Source organism: Terrapene carolina, unplaced genomic scaffold, assembly GCF_002925995.2.
Source record: "Terrapene carolina triunguis isolate 2854851 unplaced genomic scaffold, T_m_triunguis-2.0 Scaffold62, whole genome shotgun sequence".
In the NCBI taxonomy this organism is placed as follows: Eukaryota; Metazoa; Chordata; order Testudines; family Emydidae; genus Terrapene; species Terrapene triunguis.
In genome coordinates, this window is record NW_020664413.1 from 60665663 (window position 1) to 60692834 (window position 27172).

The 27172-nt window shown below is 50.4% G+C and overlaps 1 protein-coding gene across 1 annotated transcript in view; it reads right to left on the minus strand.

Moving 5' to 3' along the window:
• IDH1 (isocitrate dehydrogenase (NADP(+)) 1) overlaps positions 1-22894 on the minus strand; it is a 32406-nt gene extending 9512 nt beyond the window's left edge. Inside the window, exons 1-7 of the mRNA XM_026647702.2 lie at positions 22820-22894; positions 19140-19267; positions 16927-17218; positions 14472-14577; positions 11478-11655; positions 10301-10452; positions 395-535 (exon numbers count right to left, since the gene is read on the minus strand). Of these exons, the coding sequence (XP_026503487.1) occupies positions 395-535; positions 10301-10452; positions 11478-11655; positions 14472-14577; positions 16927-17218; positions 19140-19261 (991 nt within the window). The 5' untranslated portion in view covers positions 19262-19267; positions 22820-22894. The remainder of the gene's footprint in view (positions 1-394; positions 536-10300; positions 10453-11477; positions 11656-14471; positions 14578-16926; positions 17219-19139; positions 19268-22819) is intronic.
• Positions 22895-27172: the final 4278 nt, after the last annotated feature.

Consider the following 27172-nt stretch of genomic DNA (forward strand, 5'->3'; position numbering starts at 1 on the left):
GCCACCCCCTCCCTCCAGGCTTGCGCCGCCATGCTGCAAGCCTGGGAGGGAGGAGGAATGCTGCGTGGTTGGGGAAGAGGCGGGGCCAGGGCGGGGATTTGGGGAGGGAGCCAATGGGGGAAGGAGGGGGCGGAGCCGGGGCGGCGCGAGCGCCAGAGCGGAGGGCAAAATTTCTTTTTTGTCCAGTGTCCCGACCAACCATTGGTTGGGACGCAGGACAAAGAAGCAAATATCGGGACAGTCCCGATAAAATCGGGAAGTCTGGTCACCCTATGCAATTCGCATGTGTGGCATTCTGTGATGCAGGAATTTGCAGGAACAACAATGCGGGTGTTCTCAGTCTTAACTCCTTCTGACATGTCACAATCAGTCAGAGAAGCACGAGGCATCTTACCAATGGGATTAGTGGAAGTTTCTTGACCCTTCTGATGCATGCGATAGTGACGCGTAACTGTGCCATGAGCAGCTTCTGCTTCCACTGTCTTGCCATCTGGGCAGATCAGTACGCTGGTCATCATCCCCAGAGAACCATACCCTGCAGGTCATAAGCAAATGGGTCAAGTCTTCCTCTGAAAACCCCGACTCCGCTAAAGCTACCCCACTCTGCCAAGCCACAAGGGAAGCCAAACAAATTCCTGAATAACAGCCATACATTAAATACTAAAACACCCACTCGTTCAGTTCTGACTTAGGAAGCTGCTCCCAAGTATCTGAAGAATAGAAGTTCTTCTTCGAGTGCTTGCTCATATCCATTCCAGTTAGGTGTGTGCGCGCCGCGTGCACGATCGTCGGAAGATTTTTACCCTAGCAACACCCGGTGGGTCGGCTGTGGAGCCCCCTAGAGTGGCGCCGTTATGGCGCTGGATATATACCCCAGCCGACCCAGCGCCCCCTCAGTTCCTTCTTACCGCCCCTGACGGTCGTTGGAACTGTGGAGCGCGGCTTAGCTGATCTCCACACTCCCTAGCTTCTCTTTGCTCTTGTTGTATTTAGTTGTATAGATAGTTGTTCAAGTTAGTTAGTAGTTAGTTATAGTGTATATAGATATAGTTATAAGTTGTTATCGGGGGTTTAGGGGGTGTTTTTCCCCTTTTCCCCCCGGCGCGCAGCCGGGCCCATGCCCAAGGCTCCTGGCTTTAAGCCGTGCGCGTCCTGCGGGAAGCACATGCCAACTAGCGACCCGCATAGCTCCTGCTTGAAGTGCCTGGGAGAGACTCATCCAGCAGATAAGTGCCCTATCTGCAAGGCCTTCAAGCCGAGGACAAGGAAGGAGCGGGACTTTAGGCTCCGACAGCTCCTCATGGAGGCGGCGCTGAGTCCCGATCTTCCCTCGGCGCGCCCTGTCCCGGCACCGAGCGCTTCGGTGCGCAGCGCCCCGGCGGGCCCGACCGGTGCGGCAGAAAAGACTGTCCGGCACCGACCGACGTCGGCACCGCGCCCGCCCAAAGAGCCTCGGCACCGATCCATTTCGCCGGGCCATAAGAAGACCGCTAAGACACGGGACGCTGCTGCCGCGAAGATACAGGCTCCCCCGGTGCCGGGGGTAGAGCCGCGTCCGCAGCTGGACCGCCAAAGACAGGCGGCCACACCGTCGACTCCGGCACCGAGGCCGTTGAGTCCGGTGCGGACTGTTTCACCACCAAGGCTGGTGGTGGAACCTTGTCTCCCTTCCACCCCGGAGACCTTTGCCACGGCGAGAGACCTGATCGCCCTCACGGAGCCGGCGCCGTCGCAACTCCCGGCACCGGTGGCTCCACGCGTGCTGCAGTCCAGAGGCAAGCCTGCCCTGGTGCGCCCACCGTCGCCAGCACGAGTCTCTCGGCACCGCTCCAGATCCCGAAGCAGGTCCCGACGCCGCTCGGAGTCCCGGCGCCGAGGGTCACCTCGGCACCGGTCGTACTCGCGGCCCAGATCTTCCTCGCGGCGCCGTTCAACATCCCGGCACCGCCGTGACGACCGGCACCGATCGGGGTCGAGGCGCAGCTCCCGGCACCGGTATGAGCGCCGCTCGGGCTCGAGAGGCCGCTCCCGGTACCACGCCTCCTCCAGATCCTCGTCACGTTCCAGATCGGGATCCCGGCACCGGAGGGACTATCGGCACCGGTCCAGGTCCCGGCACCGTTCGCCGGAACAACGCAGGGACAGGTCCCCGTACGGTCGGCACCGATCGGCACCGTACCATCCGGTACCGACGGCATCGGGTTCGGCACCGCCGTGGCCGTCGAGATCGGCGTCCCGGTCATCTGAGACGGTGGAGCCCGGCCACCTGCAGGAGACCGAGGACCCGATGCAAGGGCCTGCGCATTGGTCCTTTTGGACTCCTTGGGCCTACCACCAAGCTCAGGGAGCTCCCCTGTCGGCTTCCCGCTCTGGCCGTTCGGACACCAGGGCCCCGGAGTCTACCATCTCCCGCCCTCCTCCAAGGGACGTGGAGGCTCCAGTGCCCGCACCTGCCGAGGCCCCTGACCAGGGGGCAGGAGATGCCCAACACCAGGAGCACCGGGAGCAGGACCAACCATTGGACCCCTTGCCACCGGGGGCATCTTCCTCGTCCTCTCCTGATGAGGCCGTAGCGGGCACGTCGTCCATCGGACCGCCCCCGATAGACCTTCGCGCCCACCAGGACCTACTGCGGCGCATGGCTCGCAATCTGGACCTCCAGGTGGAGGAGGTTGCGGAGGTCCATGACCCGATAGTGCAGATCATCTCAGCGGATGCTCCATCCAGGGTGGCATTACCGCTGGTCCGCACCATCCAGGCCAACGCCACTACCATCTGGCAGACCCCGGCCTCTATTCCGCCCACGGCCAGAGGGGTTGAGAGAAAATACTTTGTCCCATCAAAGGATCATGAGTATCTGTACATTCACCCCCAACCGTGCTCACTGGTGGTTTCCTCAGTGAATACACGGGAGCGCCATGGCCAGCAGGCCGCTGCGCCCAAATCGAAGGACGCTAAGCGCTTCGATTTGTTCGGACGCAAGGTGTATTCGGCTGGCGGACTGCAGTTGCGGGCAGCGAACCAGCAGGCGCTACTGAGCCGCTACGGCTTCAATATGTGGTCCTCGATGGGGAAATTTAAAGAACTGGTTCCCCAGGACTCGAGGGACGAGTTTGGGGCCCTGGTAGAGGAGGGCAAGCGGGTGGCATGCACTTCCCTACAGGCGTCCCTCGATATAGCGGACTCGGCCGCTAGGACCCTGGCGTCGGGGATAGCAATGCGCCGAATCTCCTGGCTCCAGGTGTCGGGCTTGCCTCCGGAACTGCAGCAGACCCTGCAGGATCTACCGTTTGAGGGCCAGGGCCTCTTTTCGGAGAAAACAGACTCGAGGCTCCAGAACCTGAAGGACTCTCGCACAATGATGCGCTCCCTGGGGATGCATGTCCCAGGGCCTCAGCGCAGGCCCTTCAGGCCGCAGCCTCAGCGGTTCTACCCTCCCCCGCCTCGTCCAAGACAGGACTTTGCTAGGAGGCGGGGTCGAGGTGGTAGGAGAAGGTCGACCGGCCCTCAACCCGGTCAGAACCAAGGCCAGTCTAGGCCACCTTCAGGGCCTAGACAAGCCTTTTGAAGGTGCGGTCGAGGACGGCACCACGACCGGTATCCAGGATCCGACTCCCCCTTTCCGGGACCGCCTCTCCCGCTTCCACCGTGCTTGGTCCCGTATAACCTCGGACCGTTGGGTCCTTCGCACGGTGGAAAGGGGATACGCCCTCCAGTTTTCCTCGCCCCCCCCCTCCCACTCCCCCTCCCCGTCCCTCTTCAGGGACCCTTCTCACGAGCAACTCCTTACACAGGAGGTTTTTGGGCTCCTCGCTATGGGGGCCATAGAGGAGGTTCCATCGGAGCTAAGGGGCAGGGGGTTTTACTCCCGCTACTTCCTGATACCCAAGTCAAAAGGGGGTCTAAGGCCCATCTTAGACTTGCGCGGGCTCAACAAATTCATAGTAAAGTTGAAGTTCCGCATGGTATCATTGGGGACCATTATCCCTTCACTGGATCCTGGAGACTGGTTTGCCGCCCTCGACATGAAGGACGCTTATTTCCACATAGCGATTTATCCGCCTCACAGGCGCTTCCTGCGATTTGTAGTAAACAGGGGGCACTACCAATTCGCAGTCCTTCCCTTCGGCTTGTCCTCGGCTCCCAGGGTGTTCACGAAGTGTCTGGCAGTCGTCGCGGCCTTCCTTCGTCGACAAGGGATACAGCTGTTCCCGTACTTGGACGACTGGCTGGTACGCGGCCGCACCAGAGACCAAGTGCAGGCCCATGTCCACATAGTGACACGCACTTTCCACGAGCTGGGCATTCTACTCAACAGAGAGAAGTCCACTCTAATACCAACTCAAAGAATAGAGTTCATTGGAGCAATCCTGGACTCCAGACATGCCCGAGCCATACTGCCAGACAGCCGCTTTCATACCATTTCAAGCGCCATTCAAGGACTCAGGGCCTTTCCAACTACCACCGTAAGGACATGCCTTGCCCTCTTGGGCCACATGGCCTCGTGCACCTACGTAACCAGGCACGCCAGGCTGCGACTTCGCCCATTGCAGACTTGGGTGTCATCGGTTTACCGTCCTCATCGAGACGACCTGAGCATGGTGGTCACGGTTCCGACCGCAGTCTTGGCCTCCCTCACATGGTGGACGGACCGCACGGCGGTCTGTGCAGGAGTACCCTTTCACGCCCCACAGCCCTCCCTCCACCTAGTTACGGACGCTTCATCTCTAGGATGGGGCGCTCACCTGGGGGAGCATCATACCCAAGGCCTGTGGTCGGCGTCCCAACTAGCCCTGCACATCAACGTCCGAGAGCTGATGGCAGTGCGCCTGGCTTGTCAGGCTTTCCTCAACTTCCTACAGGGCCGTTGCGTGCTGATTCTCACCGACAACACCACGGCCATGTTTTACATCAACAAGCAAGGCGGAGCCCGCTCATCTCCCCTATGCCAAGAGGCCATTCGCCTGTGGGACTTTTGCATCGCCCGCTCGATACATCTCACGGCGTCATTCCTGCCTGGAGTCCAGAATACGCTGGCGGACCGTCTCAGCAGGTCCTTCCAAACGCACGAGTGGTCGATTCGCCCGGACATCATCTATTCCGTTTTCCAGAGGTGGGGGTTTCCCCAGATCGACCTGTTCGCATCTCGGGCCAACAGGAAGTGCCAGGCATTCTGCTCCCTACACGGACGAGCCCCGGGCTCTCGGTCGGACGCCTTCCTCATGGCGTGGAAAGACCATCTGTTCTACGCCTTTCCCCCATTCCCGCTGGTCCACAGGGTGCTGCTCAAGATCCGCAGGGACCATGCACGGGTAATTCTGGTCGCTCCCGCTTGGCCGAGACAGCACTGGTACACCACACTTCTAGAGCTGTCAGTACAGAGGCCGATCACGCTCCCCTTGAGTCGGGATCTCATCTCTCAGGACCACGGCCGGCTGTGTCACCCCGACCTGCAGTCGCTCCACCTCACGGCGTGGATGCTTCATGGTTGAGTCGCTCAGAGCGCCAATGCTCGCAAGCCGTCCAACAGGTCCTGCTGGGAAGTAGAAAGCCCTCTACGCGGACCACTTATTTAGCCAAGTGGAAGAGGTTCTCCTGCTGGTGTGAGCAACGAGCTACGTCTCCCTCGCAGGCTCCTATCCCCTTGATACTGGACTACCTCCTGTCCCTCAGACAGCAAGGCTTGGCGACATCCTCAATCAAGGTTCACCTCGCCGCTATTTCCGCTTTCCACCCAGGAGATCTCACGTCCTCGGTCTTCTCGAACCCGATGGTCGTTAGATTCCTCAAGGGCTTAGACCGGCTATACCCACAGCAGCGACAGCCGGTTCCAACGTGGGACCTCAACCTCGTCCTCTCCAGGCTCACAGGGCCTCCGTTTGAACCTTTGGCTACCTGCTCGCTCCTGTACTTATCTTGGAAGACAGCCTTCCTGGTAGCCATCACCTCAGCACGACGCGTCTCGGAACTCAGGGCGCTGACATCCGAGCCCCCTTACACGGTGTTCCACAAGGACAAGGTGCAGCTTCGCCCCCATCCTGCCTTTCTGCCAAAGGTGGTGTCACCTTTCCACGTGAACCAGGATATTTTCCTCCCGGTCTTCCATCCGAAACCGCACGCTACTCGTCAAGACCAGCGTTTACACTCTTTGGACGTACGCAGGGCCCTGGCTTTCTATATTGACCGTACAAAGCCATTTAGGAAGACGACGCAACTCTTCGTTGCGGTGGCCGACCGGATGAAAGGCTCACCGGTCTCTTCTCAGTGCCTATCCGCTTGGATCACGTCCTGCATTCGTGCTTGCTACGACCTGGCCGGTGTACCGACGCCACGCCTCACCGCTCATTCCACGAGGGCCCAGGCCTCCTCGACTGCCTTCCTGGCTCAAGTACCGATCCAGGACATTTGTAGAGCTGCAGTGTGGTCATCGGTCCACACATTCGCTACTCACTATGCGCTGGTGCAACAATCCAGAGACGACGCTGCTTTCGGGTCAGCGGTTCTGCACACAGCAATGTCTCACTCCGACCCCGCCACCTAGGTGGGGCTTGGGAGTCACCTAACTGGAATGGATATGAGCAAGCACTCGAAGAAGAAAAGACGGTTACTCACCGTTGTAACTGTTGTTCTTCGAGATGTGTTGCTCATATCCATTCCAAACCCGCCCCCCTTCCCCACTGTCGGAGTAGCCGGCAAGAAGGAACTGAGGGGGCGCTGGGTCGGCTGGGGTATATATCCAGCGCCATAACGGCGCCACTCTAGGGGGCTCCACAGCCGACCCACCGGGTGTTGCTAGGGTAAAAATCTTCCGACGATCGTGCACGCGGCGCGCACACACCTAACTGGAATGGATATGAGCAACACATCTCGAAGAACAACAGTTACAACGGTGAGTAACCGTCTTTTATTCACCAAGGCCACTAGAAAACTGCAGATGTTTTGCCCCATTTCAAGCAAATTCATATTCACCCTATCCAGCCACTTGTTTTCTGCTCATAGTCTGCAAGCACCTTTCCCTCCCATTGACTCCCAAAGCTCTGAAATAAAAGTCACTCCAAACTGCAAGGCAGCATGGGAAGGGGATGGGAGCAGCAAGGCTGTTTAGGAATCGGATTTTGCATTTGATTTCACACTCGCTGGTCCCAACCAGAGTAGAAATTCAATTCTCCCAAGAGAGAGATTCGTATTTCTCCTAGGGGAAGAAAAAGCAATGGGCCCAGAAAAGCTAGCTGCAGTGGGAGGAATGGAAGATTTCCTTATGGGGTGTGTGCAGAGATAGGAGGGGAGCACTGAGACGTGGCTGGGAGAGGTGTCGGGAGCCAGGTCCAGGCGGGTTCCTACCTGCTCCCAGGCCCGTTCCAGTCCCTCTGAGTCCCACTCCCTGGCCCAATCCTAGGCTCTGCTGCGGCTGCTCCAGCTCCGGTGGATCCCGCTCTTGTCTTTCCCCGCCCCAGTGTGTGCGAGTTTGTGGGGGCAGAGCTCCCACAATATTTCCATTGTGGGGGCACTTCTCCTGCCCCCCTTCCCAGTTCCACTGCCCTGCTTCTTATCTGTTCATGTATTTTGTTGTCAATCCTCATTCCTAAGGTGACCATACGTCCCGTTTTGCCCAGGACAGTCCCTTTTTTAAGCCATGTCCCAGCTGTGATGACTTTTTTTTTTTTTTTCACAAATGGGCATTTGTCCCATTTGCTCTTACCAATTGATCAGCAGCTGGCAAGAGCAAACGGGACAATTGCCCATTTTTGCCAAAAAAGTGGGGCGCGCACCCCCAGTGGGGCGCAGAGGAACATGCGGGGGGGGGAGCGGCAATGCCACCCCTGTGGGGGGGGGAGGGGAAACAGGGTTTGCACAAGCAGCGATGCCAGCTGTGCGGGGGCAGGCAGGATTTGGGCGAGCAGCGACGCCAGCCGCATGGGGGGAGGGAACAGGGCTCAGGCGAGGAATGACATCAGCCCCACACGGGGAGCAGGCTGCACGTGGGAGAGGCAGGGCTCAGGCCAGTAACTTGGGTCAGCCCCGTGTGCGGCGTAGAGGGGGGGCAGGCACGAGCCAGCCCCATGTGCGGGGTTGGAGGCAGGGCTCAGGCAAGTGGCTTGGGGCAGCCCCATGTGGTGTCCCGTTTTCCCTTTGGGAAATATGGTGACCCTACTCATTCCCCACATTTCTCTTGTCACGTTCATCTCCATTCCTACGGAAAGGTCCCTTCAGATAAAGGGCTTTGGGAGTGGGAGGAGAAACTTGCTCCTGTACAGAGATTTAAATTGCTGTTCTACGCCACACCTGATCATCTGGGGTAGTCGGGGCCAGGTCTCCCACTGGTGTAAAGTGACATGCTCTAGGAACGTCAATGCGCTACACTTGGGTACACCAGCTAAGGACCTGGCTCACTCTGTCTAACACAGTAAGACTTTGATTTTACATGCCATCTCCTTGGGAGGATCTCAAACCACTCAGAAGCATGACCAAGTTCTGCCTTGCGACCTCGGTGTGGTAGGCGAGTATTGTTCTCCTCCCCAATTTAGAGAAAAGTAGTCTCAGAAAGACTGAAGGGTTTGCCTAATGTCACATGGACCCACTGGCATTGATAGAACTATAGTGTCTTGACTTCCTGTCCTCTGCCTTAGCCACATGCATGGCTGGATTAATGCACAGGCAAACCAGGCACATGCCTAGGACCCAAATTTGTGGGAGCAGGGGGTAAAATTGTAGGCTAGTGTCCTCCTTCTCCAATGCCTTGCGCCACCAAGGGGGCACCAACCACCCTTCACCCAGGCACCACAACCCTAATCCTGGCCTGGTATGGAGGGGAGACCCCAGGGGCGGAGGAGAATGCGAGCCCACCCCGCACACACCCTGCAGCAGTGGTTCCTGTCCCACAGGTCTAGACCTGGCTCCCCACTCCGGACATTGCACGTTGAGACCTGGTGCCTGGGTTGCAGCACCAGTCATGTCTGGCCCAGCCGCCTCCCTCCGCCCCTGTCATGACAGAGGGGCAACCGGGCCGAACCTGAGTGGTGCTGTAACCTCATGCACCAGGTCACAATGCCTGGAGCAGGGCCCAGCCCCTCGGGACAGGAACCGCCACTGTGGGGTGAATGTGGGTGGGCTCTCTCCAACCCCCCCCCCCCCCCCAGAGCCAAGAGTCACCAGATAGCAAATGTGAAAAATCGGGACGGGGTAGGGGGTAATAGGCTCCTATATAAGACAAAACCCCCAATATTGGGACTGTCCCTATAAAATTGGGACACCTGGTCACCCTACCAGAGCCTTCCCTCTGCACTGGGCCAGGAGAAATGTATGTTTACTTAGGATCCAGTGATGGGTTAACCCAGCCCTGACCACATGGCCATTCTTCCTTCCCCTACGTTCTTCAGCACTTAGGGTCCCAACCTGCAAGGTCCCAGTGCTTGGAACTCCCATACTTGAACAGGCGTTCCATGAACCTTACAACTTATGGGATCAGGCTCTTACACTGGGTTTGAGTGCTCCATCCCACAGAAAAGAGCCTGAGGGAATGGAAAACAAACAAACAAACAAACAAAACCACAAAACCTGTTTTCCTGGTGCCATCCCCTCTGGCGGGAGGAGCTTGTGGGGATGTAAAACTGGGAGCTCATGTCACCTTCTCACCTTCCAGGTCTCTGAGATCTGGGTCACTGGAAGCTTCTTGGGGCAAGGAACAAGAATCCCTCTAAGTTTTGTGTGAAGCAAAATTTGCTAAAGAAAGAACACTACTCAACTCATGTTCTTCCTGCGAGTGCCACACACATGCCAACAGGCCGCATCTTTGAGTAGGATTCTTACCAAGAGCTATGAGTTTTATTCATATCAATATCTATCTAGCTCTTGGAATTTGGGTTACATTTTTATGTCATTACAATTTCTTTTTTTGCTCATGGGGCATTGAGCCAATTTGCTGAGGTGACCTTTCCATGCTCAGCTTTCGCCACTGTGCCCTGGGTTAAGTCATGCAGGCATTTTGGTGACCAAATCCCAGCTACTGGTGCAAGCACTTTGGGTTTAGAGCCATTAGTAGTTGTAGCACTGGAATAGCCATCAGACAAAGAAGTCTAAACAGAAGATGGATGCACTCTGCCAATTGAGAGTCACTTTTTAAAGTGCATCTCGTATTTAGTTTTCTTGAGTCTGTGAACTGCAAACAGTTCGGAGATAAAGCAATGGCTCTAGGATAAGCATATGCACGGGTACATAGCATGAGATGCTCTGTGTGAGACTGGTGGCCTTACTGTTACCCAGGCTTAGCCCAGCAACCTGCTGGAATAGGAACAGGACATACCTTGTGCCACAGAGTCAGACTGCACATCACCGTCATAGTTCTTACAGGCCCAGATAAAGCCACCTTCAGATTTCAGGGCTTGAGCCACCATGTCATCGATGAGTCTATGCTCATACCAGATCTTCTTGGCTTCAAACTGAGGCCTGTATTCTCTGAAAGACAAGAAAACCACCAGGTAGCTTCTGGAAATTACAATTCTGGTCAGTGCAACATGCAGGGGAAAGGCTGAAATCCTTAACTTGCATGAGGAAATGGGAGAGGAAAGGGCCTGTGGGCTCAGATGAAGATGTTTATGGGCCTTGAACAGCACCTGAAAGGACAGGATGTACATAATACATTTTGCTCCTGGTTTTATAGGTTTTTATGAAGCATACATATAAAGATGGCATGTGACCAGTCACAGGTGGGGGGGAGGAGGGAAGACAACCAATGGCTGAGCCCCTCATATATGTGACAAAGAGCAAACATAAATTAGAGGAAACACTGTTAAAAGAATTTGTCTCATGCATTCAGCTTTGAGAATCAGTAGGCCCAATGGTGCTCTCTCTTACACTGAGACAAATCAACAGCAACTCAGCTGCATTTAAAGGGCTTAAACTGGTGAACGGGACAAGACTATGGCTCCATGCTTCTGTGAATTTACAGTGAATTTTGTGTAATCTTATTTCTGGGGTCCATTGGAGTCTAATACTCAAGGACCTCCCTGGTTAATTATGAGAGCTGTAGGACAAGATACTTTCTTCAAAAAAGGCCAAGCAACAATTTACTGAAATCTAGACAGATCCCCTCTTTATAATGTAAGCCATTTTAAGAGTATACATATGTACATTTTAAAGACAGAAGACTTGCAATGCTCTGCTAAAAAATAGTGAGGTTCAAGTTCTAAAGCAAGTAGCCAGGGATTTTCCATGACTCCATCCAAATCTCCAGAGCTTTCTTTTTATCATCAGTAGATGCCAGTGGAGATGGACAACAAAGCCTTGATTCAGGAGAGCCCTTAAGCACATGCTTGAGTGCCCCAACCTGGCTTCAATGAGAGCGTGGGGTGCTGAGCACTTCAGAGGTTTGGGCTCTGAATTGCCGGTGGGGGTTCACAAAGAATAAGAGAACCATCTTTCTACTACAGAAAAAATGCTCTGGAAGAGAAAAACTGGAAGTAACAATCTGTACTAGTTACTTTTCATAGATCTCCTGAAAGATGTCTTTAAAGCGTCCATCATATCTCTTCAGAATGGTGTTCTTGGTGCTCATGTACAGGGGCCAGCCTTTAGATAATGCCATCTGGAAAGAACTGTGTGCAAAATCCCTGATGGAGTGGTCAAGGTTATACATTCCCATAGCTACACCACCACAGCCTATCAGCAAAGGGAGAAAAGAGAACAGTAAATAAGAATTAGCTACAACACTGGCTAAAAACCCCACCCCATTTCTAACAGCACGCTATAGAATTCCCAGCCAGCAGGCTGGAATCCTCGGCAGTCTGTCTTTCCTGATGTGGTTCTAGAGACTGTGAAGTATAACAGGATGGAATTCAGTTACAAACAATAGGACTCTTCCTCCCACATGGAGAGATAGACCTATCTCAGAGAACTGGAAGGGACCATGAAAGGTCATTGAGTCCAACCCCCTGCCTTCACTAGCAGGACCAAGTACTGATTTTGCCCCAGAACCCTAATTGGCCCCCTCAAGGATTGCACTCACAACCCTGGGTTTAGCAGGCCAATGCTCAAACCACTGAGCTATCCCTCCCCCCATATGTGCATCATTTGTCTAATTCTCTCAGTGCTGTGAGGCATGGGTCTAGGCATGGTTCCTGGTGGATCATTAAGCTTAAGTAACTTTTTACATGGCTGTAGGCCAGATGTAGTTTCCTTCAGTGACACCTAACTACGGTCCAGATCACCACCCCTCAGAGAAAAAAAAAAACACATGGAAAAGGGTTCTGAGGAGGAAATTGCTGTGGGAGACCCATCTTCTTTGAGGTGGTGGTTTAACCATTGGCAGCGTGGACAAAGGCTGTGGGACCAGCTCCATACTATGTGGGTCCCGGGAATCCACAGTCATCTGTGGAGACCCTGCATCTCTTCCCTGGCTCGGACCTCACTGCAGCCTCTCCTGGCTCCCTGAGAGAACAGGTTCATTGTCACCAGGCTGCAAAGAATGCTCTCCTGTTCCTAGAACCTCCATAAGGGCTATAGAGAAGAGACAACACAGCCTTGGACAGTATTCTGACCAGGTTGTGCACGGCCTGTGTATGTCTGAGGGGAAGGCAGGAAAATTGTGCATGTCCTCCATTCCAGAGTTTGTAATCCCTTCCTCAGTACAGACCCTGGGAGGAGGAAGGAGAGACCTGCTTGTGGACCAGCAGGGTGGGACAAGCTAGCATTCCAAGAGATACATTAACATTCCCTAACTTCCTATTTAGTCTGAAGTACATACATTAAAACTGTGCGTGGCATATAAAAGTGGAATCACCCTTTGAAGCAGAAACAACTATATCACAGAGAACTCTGGTGATTTTATTGAGAACAACAAGAGCTATGGATTTAAAAATAAGTACAGAGCCAGTCAGCCAAGGAAATACAATTCCCCCAAACTCTCCTGTCATCTCTTCTGGTCTGAATAACAGAAGGGTAGGCTTCACAGCAGTACGCACACCCACTTCCCCCTTCTTTGAGTTGTGAAATTTCCTAGAGGCTGTTGTATCTGCCATGAGTTTGATCAAAACTAGACACTCTGGAATGGTCTTCCTACTGTTGACAATTACTAAAATGAAAAGATTAAGGTTCCTGGGCCTGATTGTGTTTCTACTTAAATCAATGACAAAATCCCACCTACTTCAATAAGACAGTTCCCATTGGCTTATCTCTATGAGAGTCTTCTCGTTGACTTCAATAAGAATTGGTTGGGGCCATTAGTGAGAAACCTGAGATGGGCTCATTCTTATCCAAATGCCTTAGACCTTTACTATCATTTTCAAAGCAAAGTTACCACTGGCCTAAATGGGAGGTTTGCCTGGGTCTGCAGGATCTGGCCTAATTTGAAATCTCACTGGCCAAAGTATTTTTCAGTAAGTTTTCTTATGACAACACCCCTCATTTGGAAACCCAAAACATAATTTTGGAAGGAGTGCCTCGTAAGGTAACTTAACCACTGCCTATGTGTATTCCTGGTAATGATAGAAATAGTTGAGTCTTATTACAGAGGTACCTGGTGGTGGTTGGGGAAATAGCCAGACCTTTTCATGACTGAAGCAGGTTTGATTGTTTGTCACAAAAGCAAAGTTGTTTTAAGATGACACTGGGTGTTATTTTAAAAGTATTAAACCAAGTTTCATAAAAGCCGAACCCAAGTATGTTGGAATAGGATCCAAGAATACAAATCACCAGTCTCCATTAGTCTTAGCATGCAAATTGGCACCCAGCCTGCCATGCTTAGTGATGTACAGAGCAAAATGGGATTGACCACAAGGTCCTCCAAAGAACTTTTAGGGTTAGGGGTCTCATAGCTACCAAGTTTTATACAGCCTCAAGTGTAACATTTTCCTGAAAATAATTTAAAGAAGATAATTTGCACATTTGTACATAACCGTAAACTTCAGGTTCAACACAATTGCATGGCGTAGTGCTGGTGAAAGGCATTTGATTCACTGCCTTGGTGAACCAAGTGCTTTGTTTATCTAGAGTGCAGCAGCAGGGCCGGGAACCCACACACTACCCTGCCAGCATGGCTCAGCCCTGATCTGGGGGGAGGGGATTTCCTCTAGTAGTAATAGAAGTAGTTCATTCTCCAAGCAGTTTTTGGCTTTTTGACAGAATCTGCCAATTAGTCCAATGCATGGTGGGGAGTTTGCAATGTGAGAATTTCTCTCTCTGTTATCAGCGAAGAGCAGTGCCTGACATAGCTACCAACGGCACAAGTGTCACAGAAGATGCATGAGAAGTGGTAAGTCTGGTGTGTGTGTGTGTTTTGTATTTTGTTTCTTTGCTTTATGATTTCCAGCACAATTGAATTAACTTTCAGCGCTGGAAAGTTCTCCTCCCCTCCCACACAAATGAAATAGGCCTCTAAAAGTATAGATGCTGTACCATGCAGTGAATCTGACACACCCATCAACTTGAATCATGCCAAATACCAGTTACAATCACAGCTTTTGTGACACCATACATACCTTCAAAGTTATGGATCAGATAGGTCACTGGTTTACCGCCATCTTTCGGTGTATAAGTCATTTCTACTTTTCCAGGCCCAGGAACAACAAAATCTGTTGCTCTGTACTATACAAAAGAGAGAAATTTAGTAGTTTCATCCAATACACAGGTAAACTGCAAGAGAAATAGTGTCATGTTTGGTCAAATAGCAATTCACGTTCATAGGAAAAATGTGGAAATAGATGCACTAAAAGAGCTGAAAAATGCAGAAATTTACATTTTCCAGATGTAGATGACATTTTAATATTGCAGATCTCTAAAAATAGTATTGTTTAATATTCAGTGGGGAAGGGGATATTCTGGTAAATTCTATTTATTCCATTTCATAATTGGGTTAACACAACTATGCACCAAACTACGCTATCTTGACAATGCTGTGAATTATGCTACTAGTGTCTAACCTTTCACTTCTGAGACCTGAATTCCAAACAGGCCTAACTACAGTAACAATCATTCTCAGGCATTTGTGAATGGGTGAAAACTGCCCACGCAGGCAACACACACTCTAAAAAAACCACATAACTGTAAAACTCAGTTACAATAAATGTGTATCATCATCTTCCAAATTGTCCTGGGTAAATGTCATTAGGTTCTTTTTAGGCTACTCTCCATTACAGCCTTCGAGCCTTCTCACCATTTCCTTGCTGACATCAGTAATCTTCTTCCCAAGCTCTACAGCTTGCTGGTTTTCCTTTATCTCTTCCCATCTATTATTCCTTTCACTTGCTCTGGCAAGTGTCCACTTCTTTTGCTTTATCAACACACTGTCTAGCCTACTGTAATTTCCACTGCCTACTTAATTATTCAGTGCTCTTGATTTATTTCTTAAAGACGCAAGACTAATTATTCTTTTTTGTGAGGTATGGGCTCGGCCATTTCTTTTTGCTTTTAGGAATTAGATACTCAGCTGTCGCCTACCATTTCAGGTGAGCATATGACTTACCTAGCTCTTCTATAACACTGCTCGTCCATAGATTTCAAAGCACTTTACAAAGAAGGTCTGTATCATTATTCCCATTTTACAAATGGGGAAACCGAGGCACAAACCTGCTATGACTTGCTCAACATCACACAGCAGGTGAGTGGCAGGGCTGGGAACAGAGCCCAGGTCTGACTTCCAGTCCAGGACCTTCCCATGGGACCACACTGCCTTCCACACCATTTCGTTTCACTTGAACAGCTTCAAAACAAAACTCATCCCTCCCTCAACCATTTCTGCACCAAGAGCGGAATCTGTGCGGACAATCACTTGAAGAAGGACAAATGCTTTTTCACTAAGCTTTCAAACTTGTATTTAAATCAGATGCTCAAGTAACATGACTTATTTGTCAGTCCAAATAAACAATGTCAGTGTTCATTAACCCAGGACAAGTAAATGACATGGCAAGAACCCAATATGTTGCCAAAAAACAAAAACACCCACCAGCTCCTCATTAGCTCACTTGCACAAACCTTTTGGCACAATTGTGCATAGTGAACAGGAGTAGGGCAGGCAATGAGACTCCTCTTCCCCAACAAAATGTTTTTCTTCCTCCTTCTAAAGGTCTCGTTAAAGTGGGCTTTCCTGGGGGGGTGGAGGGGTGTTCTGCTGCCAAAGAGTGGGTCTTCCAGTTAAATAGACTGACATGTATCAGATCACTAGAGGACACTCTCAGCTTCATATTACACCAGCTCTCTCAGCATTAGAGACCATTAAAGAACAGGAATGTTCCTCGTTATGATGTGGCCTGAGGCTTCCAAGGCACCATTGTTCGGTCTCCCCAGGCACAAACTATAAGGTAACCAAGCAAGTGGGTTTTGTTGGTTTCGGGTTGTTTTTTGAGTGAAATGAGTACCTGGCTCTACAAAAGCTGCCCATGGAAACACAGAGAATCGAGAAGTAATTTGGATGTTGGGCTACCTGGAAGTACTTCAGACAATTCGACAACACTGGGACAAGAGGAAGGAAAAAATTTAGGGGTAGAGTCTGTCTTATACATTCACCGCTGCAATGGGGTGAGAGGAAGGCCTTGGGAGCAGTTGCTGGAGGCATTCTGTCTCTAGACTGCTAAGGCAGTGAGCTTGCCTTTGGGGCAGTTGGAAATTTCTACACTCTTTAATAAGGAACAGTGCACACTACCTCCAGCATAGGCCTCTGTCTATTATTAGTAGAACTGCGGTAGCTCCAGTCATCGACCAGCATCATGGTAGGTGCTGTACAAACACAGAATGCTAATAAGCACGGAGCATGATGAGTGCATCTCCACCCCCTCGTGAATCTGTGCAAAAGCAGCTAAAATACGGCCTTTAAGAAATATCGCATGCACATTCGGTGCATGCTGTTTTGTACCAGTCCTGTTCCCTGGGATAAGACTGTTCACCTAAATAAAGTACAGATAAAAAGAAACAGAGAATGACCCTAAAGTAGTAACTCACTTGGTCCCCATAAGCGTGACGGCCAATGATGATGGGTTTCACCCATCCAGATACCAGCCGGGGGATGTTTTTGCAGATAATAGCCTCCCTGAAGACTGTGCCACCCAGAATGTTTCGAATTGTCCCATTCGGAGACTTCCACATTTGCTTCAACTTGAACTCCTCCACTCTCTTCTCATCCGGAGTGATAGTAGCACACTTGATGCCGACATTGTACTTCCTCATCGCTTCTGCTGCTTCTACTGTCACCTTGTCATCGGTCGCATCACGATTTTCCATGCCCAAGTCATAGCTACAAATAACCCCCCAAAATAATCAAAGTCACCTGATGGCTCAATCTAAGATGCTTATGGTCCTACATGATATAAATGGACAACACACACACAGTCCTAGAATTCTGTCATTACTGGTATCTACATCCAGCCAACCTGCACTCCAGCAGGAGTCAAAACAAGGGAAGGTCTTAACACCAGTATCTTCCCTCAAGGTTTCTGCAGGTGAGGGTGCAGGGATGACTTTAGTTTATGATCGAGGCTGTGTAGGAGCCCTGCCAAGAGCATCTGCCGCAAGGGTACACAGATGCGTGCATCCCCAGCTGCCTTGGCCATGTCCCATTCTCAGCTGGTACCCACCTGCTTTGTGAGTATCTAATCAACCTATCACCCTGGCAGCTCAAGTGAAGTTGTGGCTGTTTTGCATTATTTCAGCCTTCCCCGCTGGACTTTCCACGATGGGGCTCTCTGCCTGCGTGCAAATCAGCATAAACCCGGAGTGAATTAGACCCTTCTACTGCAAGCTGCTTGGGGCTGGGACTGTGGCTTTCTTTGTGTAATACATAACACTAAGCACACCAGCAGGACCCCGCAAACAATAATACCAGCGATGATGGAGTCAGCACACTGCTACGCTTTAAAATTACAGCTGAACATATTTCTTTAAAACAGTGGAGGGGAAAACGTTTACTATACTTATTACTGGTTTTATGAACAACTGTGCTCTGCATATTTGTCCTCGAAGTATAATCAGTTACGTGTAAAACAGGGCATGAATGTATCCACTGTGCTTGGGAAGACAGTCTCAGTCTCCTTCCCCACTTTTTAAGAATGGGCTCTCCTCCAGACACTGTGTGTGCAATAAGCTGCTAGGTGCCTGTAAGTTCCTCTTGGCACTAGCAAGCAGTAAATCTTGGGTGAGTAGGAGGTGGAGTCTCCAGAACAAAAGCAAACTGCTTTGGAAGTAGGGAAAAGGTCGGACTCGGTGGGTTTGACTAATGATTGACACCACTGAAGATTTCTCCATCCAGCTGGGAAAATAAAAAACCATGAACATTGCTGTAATTCTGACCTACTACTTTGAGGATAGGAAGGGAAGGAATAGCTCTTTATTTTGCTAAAATAAGTCTTGTAGGCAGTGTCATCACATTCCAATAGGTGTGATTTTTCCCCCTCCCTGTTTTCTTAAAAACTTGCTCCTAATTTATTATTCTGGAGGTGAACAAAGGTGGATGGATGCAGTTTATGAAACTGTGAGAAGCGTGAACAGTCACAGACTAATCCAAACAGGGCTTAATCCTGTTCCATCCCCTGCAATAGCCCCTTTGTACCACTTCAGCAGCCTAAATGGGTAAAAAGGCCCTGTGGGGAATTCCCCCATGTTGGCATAAGGCCAATGGGAGCCCAATACCATCATTCAGTAAAGCTGTCAGTGTAGGGATGTGCTGGGGGCAGGGGGTTAAGGAGAAATGGCTGAATTCCAGCTGGTTTAGGCTGCATAAAGCATACCTATCACCAGACCTAGAGCAGCCCAGAATTAAGGAGGTCCAAAGGTGGTAACTGAACACCTGGGCTCTGACTCCTGTGCTGTCCCTTCTAAGAGGCACAGCACAGTTTAATCCACTTACTGCTGGGTGTACACCGCTTACCCCTGTGAGTCCACAGAGACTGTCCGTGAAAGCGTTTGCAGGAATGAGGTCATAGCGAAGACATTTTGGCAAACAGGTTTTTCACCACAAAGTAGTGGCTTTAAGTAGATGACTGAGCCCTTCCTGGTGGTCTTCAGAACAAATCATTTTGCAAACCAAGCAGAGTAGCACGGAGTGCTGGAGGGGAGATGTCTGTGGGAGGCCAGTTCTCTGACAAGGTATAAACCCCCACATATACAAAAATATAAACCAATGCCCAACAGCAAATCAGCCATGTAGAATATATGGTTACCTGTGCAGGTCCAGATCCACATATGGAAATATCAGCTTTTCTTTAATCAGTTCCCAAATGACCCGAGTCATTTCATCTCCTTGCATCTCCACAACAGACCCTCCATGGATTTTTTTGGACATCTTGAACTAAATAAGATGTAAAAACAAACTAAATTCTCTCTGTATTAAGCAATGCACATTTTTGTAACATGAACAGAAAAAAAAAGTCCCAATCCTACAAACCCTAATCCTTTAGCAGTGTTGCCAACTCTCATTTTATTGTGAAATTTGGTGCTTTTCTTAAAGCCCCAGCTCCTGGATGCTTCTGATTAGGTGAGAATCTCAACTTTCATGTACGTTTCTATCCCTCATGGTTGTGGAGAGAAGGTTGAAAATGTGCCCCAAGTGCCTCCCAAAGGCTCAAAATCCAGAAGGGAAATAAAGAGAGTCCCAAATTTATTAGTTAAAAAACCCTCATGATTTCTAAGCCAATCTCATGCTTTTTGAGGGACCAGACTCACGGTTTTCGAATGCTTAAGGTTGGTGATACATATTCATTTTAGTAGAGATCAGCTCATCACTGCTCTTTCCCCCCCCCCAGGAGTAAAATGTCACATTGGTACAGAAATCCCAAGAATATACAAATACAACTCTTTACTTGAATGTCCTGCATTCCAGTATTTACTTTAACCCCAAAAGAATCAGTTTTCTGAAAACAGAGTACTCCTAAAGTATTGGCGTCAAGGGTCATTAAAAATATTTTCCACCAAGACTCTACATGGCTCCTATTTGCATTTTGATCCTTGTCAACAAAAAGTACTATTCAAACACTTTATGCTCTACTTTCAAATGGCTACAATCGCTTGGTTACTACCTCTGCTTACACAAGAGCTATGACTTGGCAATTTTTTCTCAAACGCAAACCAGCAACCTAGTTCTCATATGCAGTTCTCATTAGTTATTTTAAGTTCTCAGCTTAGATACAGGAAACTCCTGTTTAAGGCCCCGATCCTGTAAACACTTATACCCATACACAACTTTGTGTACATGAGTAGTTTCACTGGATTCAATGGGACGACTCACATGAGTAAAGTTATGCACAGGCATAAGTGTTTGCAGATTTGGGGCCTTACTGTGTAAATATTGATCCTTACTGACAGTAAAAATTCTTTGCATTAGTAATTCTTATTCAGCATTCATGTATCCCGTCCATTTTTAGACTTTAAGTGAAAGTAATGGAATAATTAATATAAATATTTCATAATTTATACAGCAGCTTTCATTTGAGGATCTCGGAGCCATTTACAAACATTGCTTAAGCTTCACAAGAAGCTTTGAGGTAGGAAAGGGGTAGCATGCCTGTTTTACAGATGGGGAAAGCGAGGCAGAGAGGGTGAGTGACTTGCCCAAGGTCATACAGAGTCCAGGGCAGAGCTAGGAACAGAACAGAGAACTCCTGATTCAGTCTTGTGCTCCAACCATGCTTCATTTTTTTTACTTCCTCTAAAAACCCACCTTCTGAAGTGGCAATAAATTTGCAGCCTTATGCTACTAATAATCCCATCTGGACACATCAATTTGAATAACAACCAATCTGAAACATTTTAAAGGTACATTTTTTTTTATTATATCCAAAGATAGTGTCCTTGCCAATATTAGATATAGTTGCCTAGTGCTTATTACAAGCCACTATATAAATGGCCATTCACAAAACTTTGGCTGAACTCATAGTAGGCTCAGCCCATACACATAAATACTCCAGGCCTAATTTTCAAACATGTTTTTTCAGTGACGAGGAGGAAGAAGGGTCTTGTGGGTAAGGCACAGGATTACTGGTTAAAAGATTCTGTGTTCTGTTTCTGGCTCTGGGTGACTTTAGCAATTCATTTAGGCCAACACTTTCAAGAAAGAGGCCATTGATTTTGGGGTGTTTTAAAAGTTTGAGAGTCCAGAATAAGGCAACCAAAAGTGACCATTTTTGAATGTTTGGCTGCTACCCACTCTGGCCTTTGTCATCAGCAGAAAAAAAATTAAAAGATGCATTTAAATATGTTAACTAACAACATTTTCCCTAGTATGGCTATGGCCTATGAACCTCAGTTTCCCCACCTATAAAACAGATATAATAAAACATTTAGACACACAGATGCCTAAACACTGATTTGAGCATCTACATGTGGTATTTGGCCATCCTATTAAGGTGCTCACCTCTGATAGTCAGTTACTTCAGTGATCTATCCCTTTCAGGTTCCCCAGATTCTTGCCACAGAGCACGGACTTTAAAACAACATCCTCTCCCCTTTCATATCCTCAGCCCACGCACCTAGCCAAAGAGACCAGGATTGGACTTTCCCAACACTCTTTCATTAGGAGAGGCTCCTTGCATTTTGTAGTTGCTATTTACATTATTGTAAGTTACACAGTTCAAATCACATCCACATTAGAGATGTGCAACCGTGCAGCTATGCCAGTGGCTGGAATCACAGTGCTGGCAAGGTCTGAGATCAGAATTTGGTTTTGGGCCTTGTGTGCCTGGGAAAGTTTGACCTGTTATACCAGTATAACTATGCCATTATAACCCTCTGCACAGACAAGCTTATTCTGGAAGAAGACTGGCTTTTTGTTGGTTTAGCTTAAACCCCTTCTAGAGTGAAATAACTAACCTCCCTTGCAAAAAAGCCACTCATACAAGAAATGTCCACAGGAGAGGTTATTCTGGTATAACTATACTGGCTGAAATTCACAGTTTAGGTTATACAAAGAAACAAAAGCATTTCCACTCAGACTAGGTCTGTACTAATGTAAAAGTGATCTAAGCTAAACAATAGAGTCTCACTGTGAAGCTTTGGTTGTCATGAAGCAGCAGTAATTTGATATTAATTTGCAATCTATGAACTGTCACTTCGTGTTTTCCAAAGATTTACAAATCATACTCTTGACAGCAACTCAAAATGAAGTATTTCTAAAGGTGCATCTTTTGAAAAACCCAAAACACTGTACACTTCCCAGGGGGAGAATGAAATCATGCACTCAGACTGTTTCTGAGCAGCCTTGACACGCCCCTGCACCTTCACCCACCCAGGAGAGAATGTCAGACCCCTGAAAAGGATCTAAAGCTGCAAAACACATCTCGATCCAGGCCGTTTGTAAAACCCAGCCAGCGCTATTGTAGGTATGCCATTCTGGAGGTATAACGCCCGCTTTAAGGAAAAGCGGATCATGATTTTCAGCCTGGGTGAGGGGCGGTTTGTTTCACAACTGCAGCGCTTGCTGGGGTGTAAAGTACAGAGGTCAGATAACAACACCGTGTACTCAGGGGACAAAGGGGACCGTGCAAACAAAGGTAAAAGGTCTCTATGTTTCAGGTTGCGGGGGGGGGGCGGCTGCCTGTCCCCCCCCCATCAGCGATCAGGCCCCGTTTCTAGAGAGAAGATTGACCCCTTCCTCTCCTCGGTCCAGCCCCGGGACCTCACCCACCTCGTCCCTCTCCGAGCCCGGCCCCCACGGGGCTACCTCCCCCCGCGGCACCCCAGCCCCGGGGCCGGTCACCAGGCACGGATCGGCCCGGCCAGCGGAGTCCCGGCGCCCCCCGGACAGACGGGGCCGCTGTCACTGACAGCCCCTCACAGCCCCCGCCCCGAGCCCGGGCAGCGCCGCTCCTGGGCTGGCCGGAGCGGGGAGAGGCGGCGCCCCGCTTACCTCGGGCTGTCACGGGCTTGGGTAGCGCTGTCTCCGCACCCGGCCTGCTCCTGCTCCCGGTGCCGCGGCGCCTCTGCTCGCAGCCGGCCGGGCTCCCCCTGCCGGCCCTCGGCTAGCCCTGGGCCCAACGGCCCGCCTCCGCCGCCGCGCCCGCCAATGGCCTCGCCCACGGGTAGCCAATGGGGGCGGCCCACGCGGGTGGGCCCCGGGCGGGGCGGCGAGGTGTGTCCTGGCCGGCCGGGGGCTAGAGGAGGGGAGACAGACAGTGAGCCAGTGGGTGTTATGGGGGGATAGAGGAGGGGAGACAGACAGCCAGTCAGTGGGTGTTATGGGGGGAGGGGGGCTAGAGGAGGGGAGACAGCCAGTCAGTGGGTGTTATGGGGGGAGGGAGGATAGAGGAGGGGAGACAGCCAGTGGGTGTTATGGGGGGAAGGGGGAGGCACAGGGAAAATGGTGCACTGGGTGAACTTGTATTTTGGTGGCCTTGACCCCTGTGGGCACGGAGCCCCCCATTGCCCCTGTGGGCTCCCCACCCTCCTGCACCCCAACCCCTGCACCTCTCTCCTGTGCCCAGGCGGGGAAACTGGTCTGGATGCTGGGAGAGCTGACACTGCTGCTCACTACCCCCAGGGAACGCTGCTCCTCTGGGGTCCTGGGGGGTCGGGGAGCGACGTCAGGGCTCCCTGCATCCAGGTCACTTTCACCACCTGGGCGGCATGAGGTGAAGGCAGAGAGCAGCAACTCCTGATGCTGGACTCACGGCACAGCCCAGATGGGGAAAGTGACCTGGATGCACGGAGCACTTGGTGTTGCTCCTCGCTTCCTCCCTTACTGCCCCGTAGGGGGGCGAGCAGTATCTGTATTGCATCACCATTGCCCCCCCCCTTCCTCCGCTGGGAGGAAGCAGGGAGAAATCTGGGTGCTCCCCGCCCCCAATGCAGCACTCCCCTGCCAGCCGGGAGCAGTTTCTGACTCCACATGGGTAATGCGCACCTCTGCACTGCCGCACGGCACCCCCTTGACTATGGTGCCCCTGGGCGGTGGCCCCGGTGGCCCACCCCTAAGACCGGCTCTGGGGAGGAGGAAGGAGAAGGGAAGGGAGGTAGAGGAGAGGTGGGAGCAGGAGGAAGGGGGAGGTAGCGGTGAGAAGAAGGGAGGCCAAGGCAGGCAGGTGCTCCCATATAGGTTATACATTTACCCAGGTGAGGCTGAGGTTCACCTGAGTATCCCGGTGGGTTACCAGCCAAGCCCCTCAACCCTGCCCCCCATCAGACCGTAGCCCTGTGGGCCTGTGTCAGGCTGTAGGGCAGGGGGAGTCAATTATTTTTTGATAAGGTCCAAATTTCTTGGTCAAGGTATAGTCAAGATCCAGACTCCAGAGCAAAGAAAACAAATCATAATGATAAGTAAATAAGATGTTGGGGTTCATTCAAAAGCATCTGGTGGTCTGGGTTTGGCCCATGGTCTGCCTACTGACTATCCCTGCTGTAGGGGATATCAGACCCCAACATCAGTTTTCAGCTCCTAGCCCTGCCTTTCACGGCTCTGCCCACAACCCAGCTTTCATTCCTTCTTATCCCCCCTCTCACTCACTTTTCTCTGCTGGGGCCTCCTGTCAACCTGCTCCCTTTGGGCCAGAATCATCTCTGTACAGACCTTGGCACAGGGGTTGAGAGGAGGTGAATTGTCTCCCCCATGTCTTGGGGCTGCTGGGGGTTGGGCCAGTGCCTGGTGCAGGTTAGGATAGCCCTGAAGGTTGCCCTAACTCATGCCACCACCCTCTTGGGCTCTGCATTAGCTGGGGAATCACTGGGCTGTAGGAATGTGATGGCTGTGCCAACTCACACCCTGGTTTGCCCCAACACAGACCCTATGGCAATAGCTCTTTCAAGAAGAGAGGCAGAGTCAGTGTGAATCTGCCAGGGAGGTCTCTATGCCAGGGGCATTCCCCAGAAAGGCATTGGTGTAATGTGGCTACAGGACACTGTTGAATGGGCATTTTCTAGTCTTATTCTACTTGCATCTTTGGGCTGTCCTCTACAATTGAATCAGTCTTTCACTTGTGCATCGAACAGAGAATTAGTGTTGGTAAAATCCTTTGAGAATGTCAGACAAAAGATGCTATAGTGCAAGATATTAAGAAAATAATATGTGATAAAAAAATTATACTTTTCCTCTCAAAAAGTAAAGCCCTGCACTTGCACCCACGATCTATTGAGTTCAAAGAGACTTCTGCTGCTTAAAGTTAAGTGCAGTAGCAGTCTTCTTTGGTTGAAGGAACACACACACAATTGGTCAATTCAGTCCTCAGTTTAAGAGTATTCATGGATTCCTCCTTCATGCTGACTTCTCACATAAGTGTCTCTTTCTATCATCTCTGGTCGGCTAGGAGGCTCCATCCCATGCTGGAGAATGATGATCTGGCCTCACTCATTCACACTTTCATCATTTCTCAATTGGATTACAGCAATGCAGCGTACCTGAGCACAAAGCTTCAGCACATAGGACACTCCAACTGGTACAGAATGTTTGCAGCAAGTCTCCTCAGCCATACAGGCTACCGTGAACACATAGGCCCTGTCCTCCACTCTCTATGCTGGCTTCCCATAGAATATTGAGAATCCAGTTCAAGGTTTTGGTGTTTATTTTCAAGGTACTCTGGGCCTGGGCCCAGGATATCTAAAAGACTGCCTAAAGCTCCGGGACGAAGACTGTGATTGAGAACTTCACTCCTCTGGCACAGGGGAATGCTCTACAAAAACAGCAACGCTTGTCTGTGCAGGAGACAGTGTTTTCTCTGCGGGGTGGCCTGAGGCTGTGGAATGAACTCCCTCAGGAACCTCACAAACCGCACCACTCCCCAGTGCAAGGTGCTTTTCTTTGACCTTCTCTAACATAAATGTATACTAACCCCCCCCCCCCCACAACCAAACAAAAACCACAACTACTACCACTAACAAGAATACCTTACCAAGACAACTAGCTGTACAAAATTCTCCTGGGGCGTGGAGGAGAGAATAAATATGTGACAGATGTTAGTCACGTCATTTAAAGGAAAAGCGCTACAACTGGAAGGTGCTCAAATGTTACAGAGCCTCTATAGAATAGAAGAGAAAAAGTGCTTGCAGGAAAAGGATCTTAATTTGCAAGAATTTAAACAAACACCATTGCCCCCCACACCCCCAAAAAGAGAAAAAAGAAAGCATTCCAGTGCTGTTCAGCTTATGGTGTTTACACATTCTGTTGGCTTTGTCATTGGAGGTTATATGTCTGAAGAGAACTGATTCCTCTTGTTTAATTTAGGGGTTGTGGGTCTTGCACAGTGTATAGTCATTTACACCTGTCCAAAGTAGATGAGGGGGGAATTGAGATTTGGTTGCATTTTGGCACCCACTATGTACAGGTGTCAATAACTGTGCAAGACAGCAGACTGTCAGGTCCTGCATATGCTAGGGGTGGGATTTTGAAACCATGTCCAGCGTTGGCTCAACTGTGCTCTCATTGGAAACCATCGGAGTGTCAATGTTGAATTTAATGAGAGCGGAGTTATGCCGAGGCTAAGCACCTTTGAAAATCCCATCCTCTGACTATGCTTGAAATATTAAACATTTCATTGACATTTTGACTAGAAAAAGATGAATTCTTTGCAATAATTTCATGGTTCTCCTTCCCCTCTCAGTTTTCAAACCAGGTGTAAAAGTGAATGGGGTTTTGGAGCATAGATGGAATCTAAATTGCAAGGATTTGAAACCCCCCCCCCCCCCCATTTTAACCCCCCCCCCCCCCCATGCTAGGTTACTACACTTTGCTAAAAAGTTTGTAAATGCGTGTGGGTGTTTGCTTAATAAAATCTGCCTGGTGAAGTTCACAATACATTTAGAGAGCTATAGACATGGACCCATGCATGGACCCTTATGTTTTGAATCCTATATAAAAGCTGTGTCAATCATGTCTCAGTGTTGGTGTAAGAGGAAACACTGCAGGCTGGAGGGCTCAGCTCGATCCCTCTTAACCTGCCACGGCCCAAATGCAGGACGCCACAAAGACCCAACAGGAGGCACCCCCAAAGTTTACTCGTGCAGGCAAATTAAAATGCAGTGGGGTTCATTGCTCTATGTGACCAGCCCTCTGCCCACCTCCGCTCCATTGTGCTTCCACCTGGTGCCAACGATCTGCAGCAACCCAAGTGCAGGGGGACCTATGAATGTGCGTGCAAGGACAAGGCAGGTCTACGGGGGCCAACACGAGCGAGGGACTTTTCCGGCTCTGATGCGGCAAGCTGGGCGGAACCCGGGTGGATTGCTCTGCGGCTCGATTGCTGCGGGCTCCGTGCTCGTTGCCCTCGGCTATCGA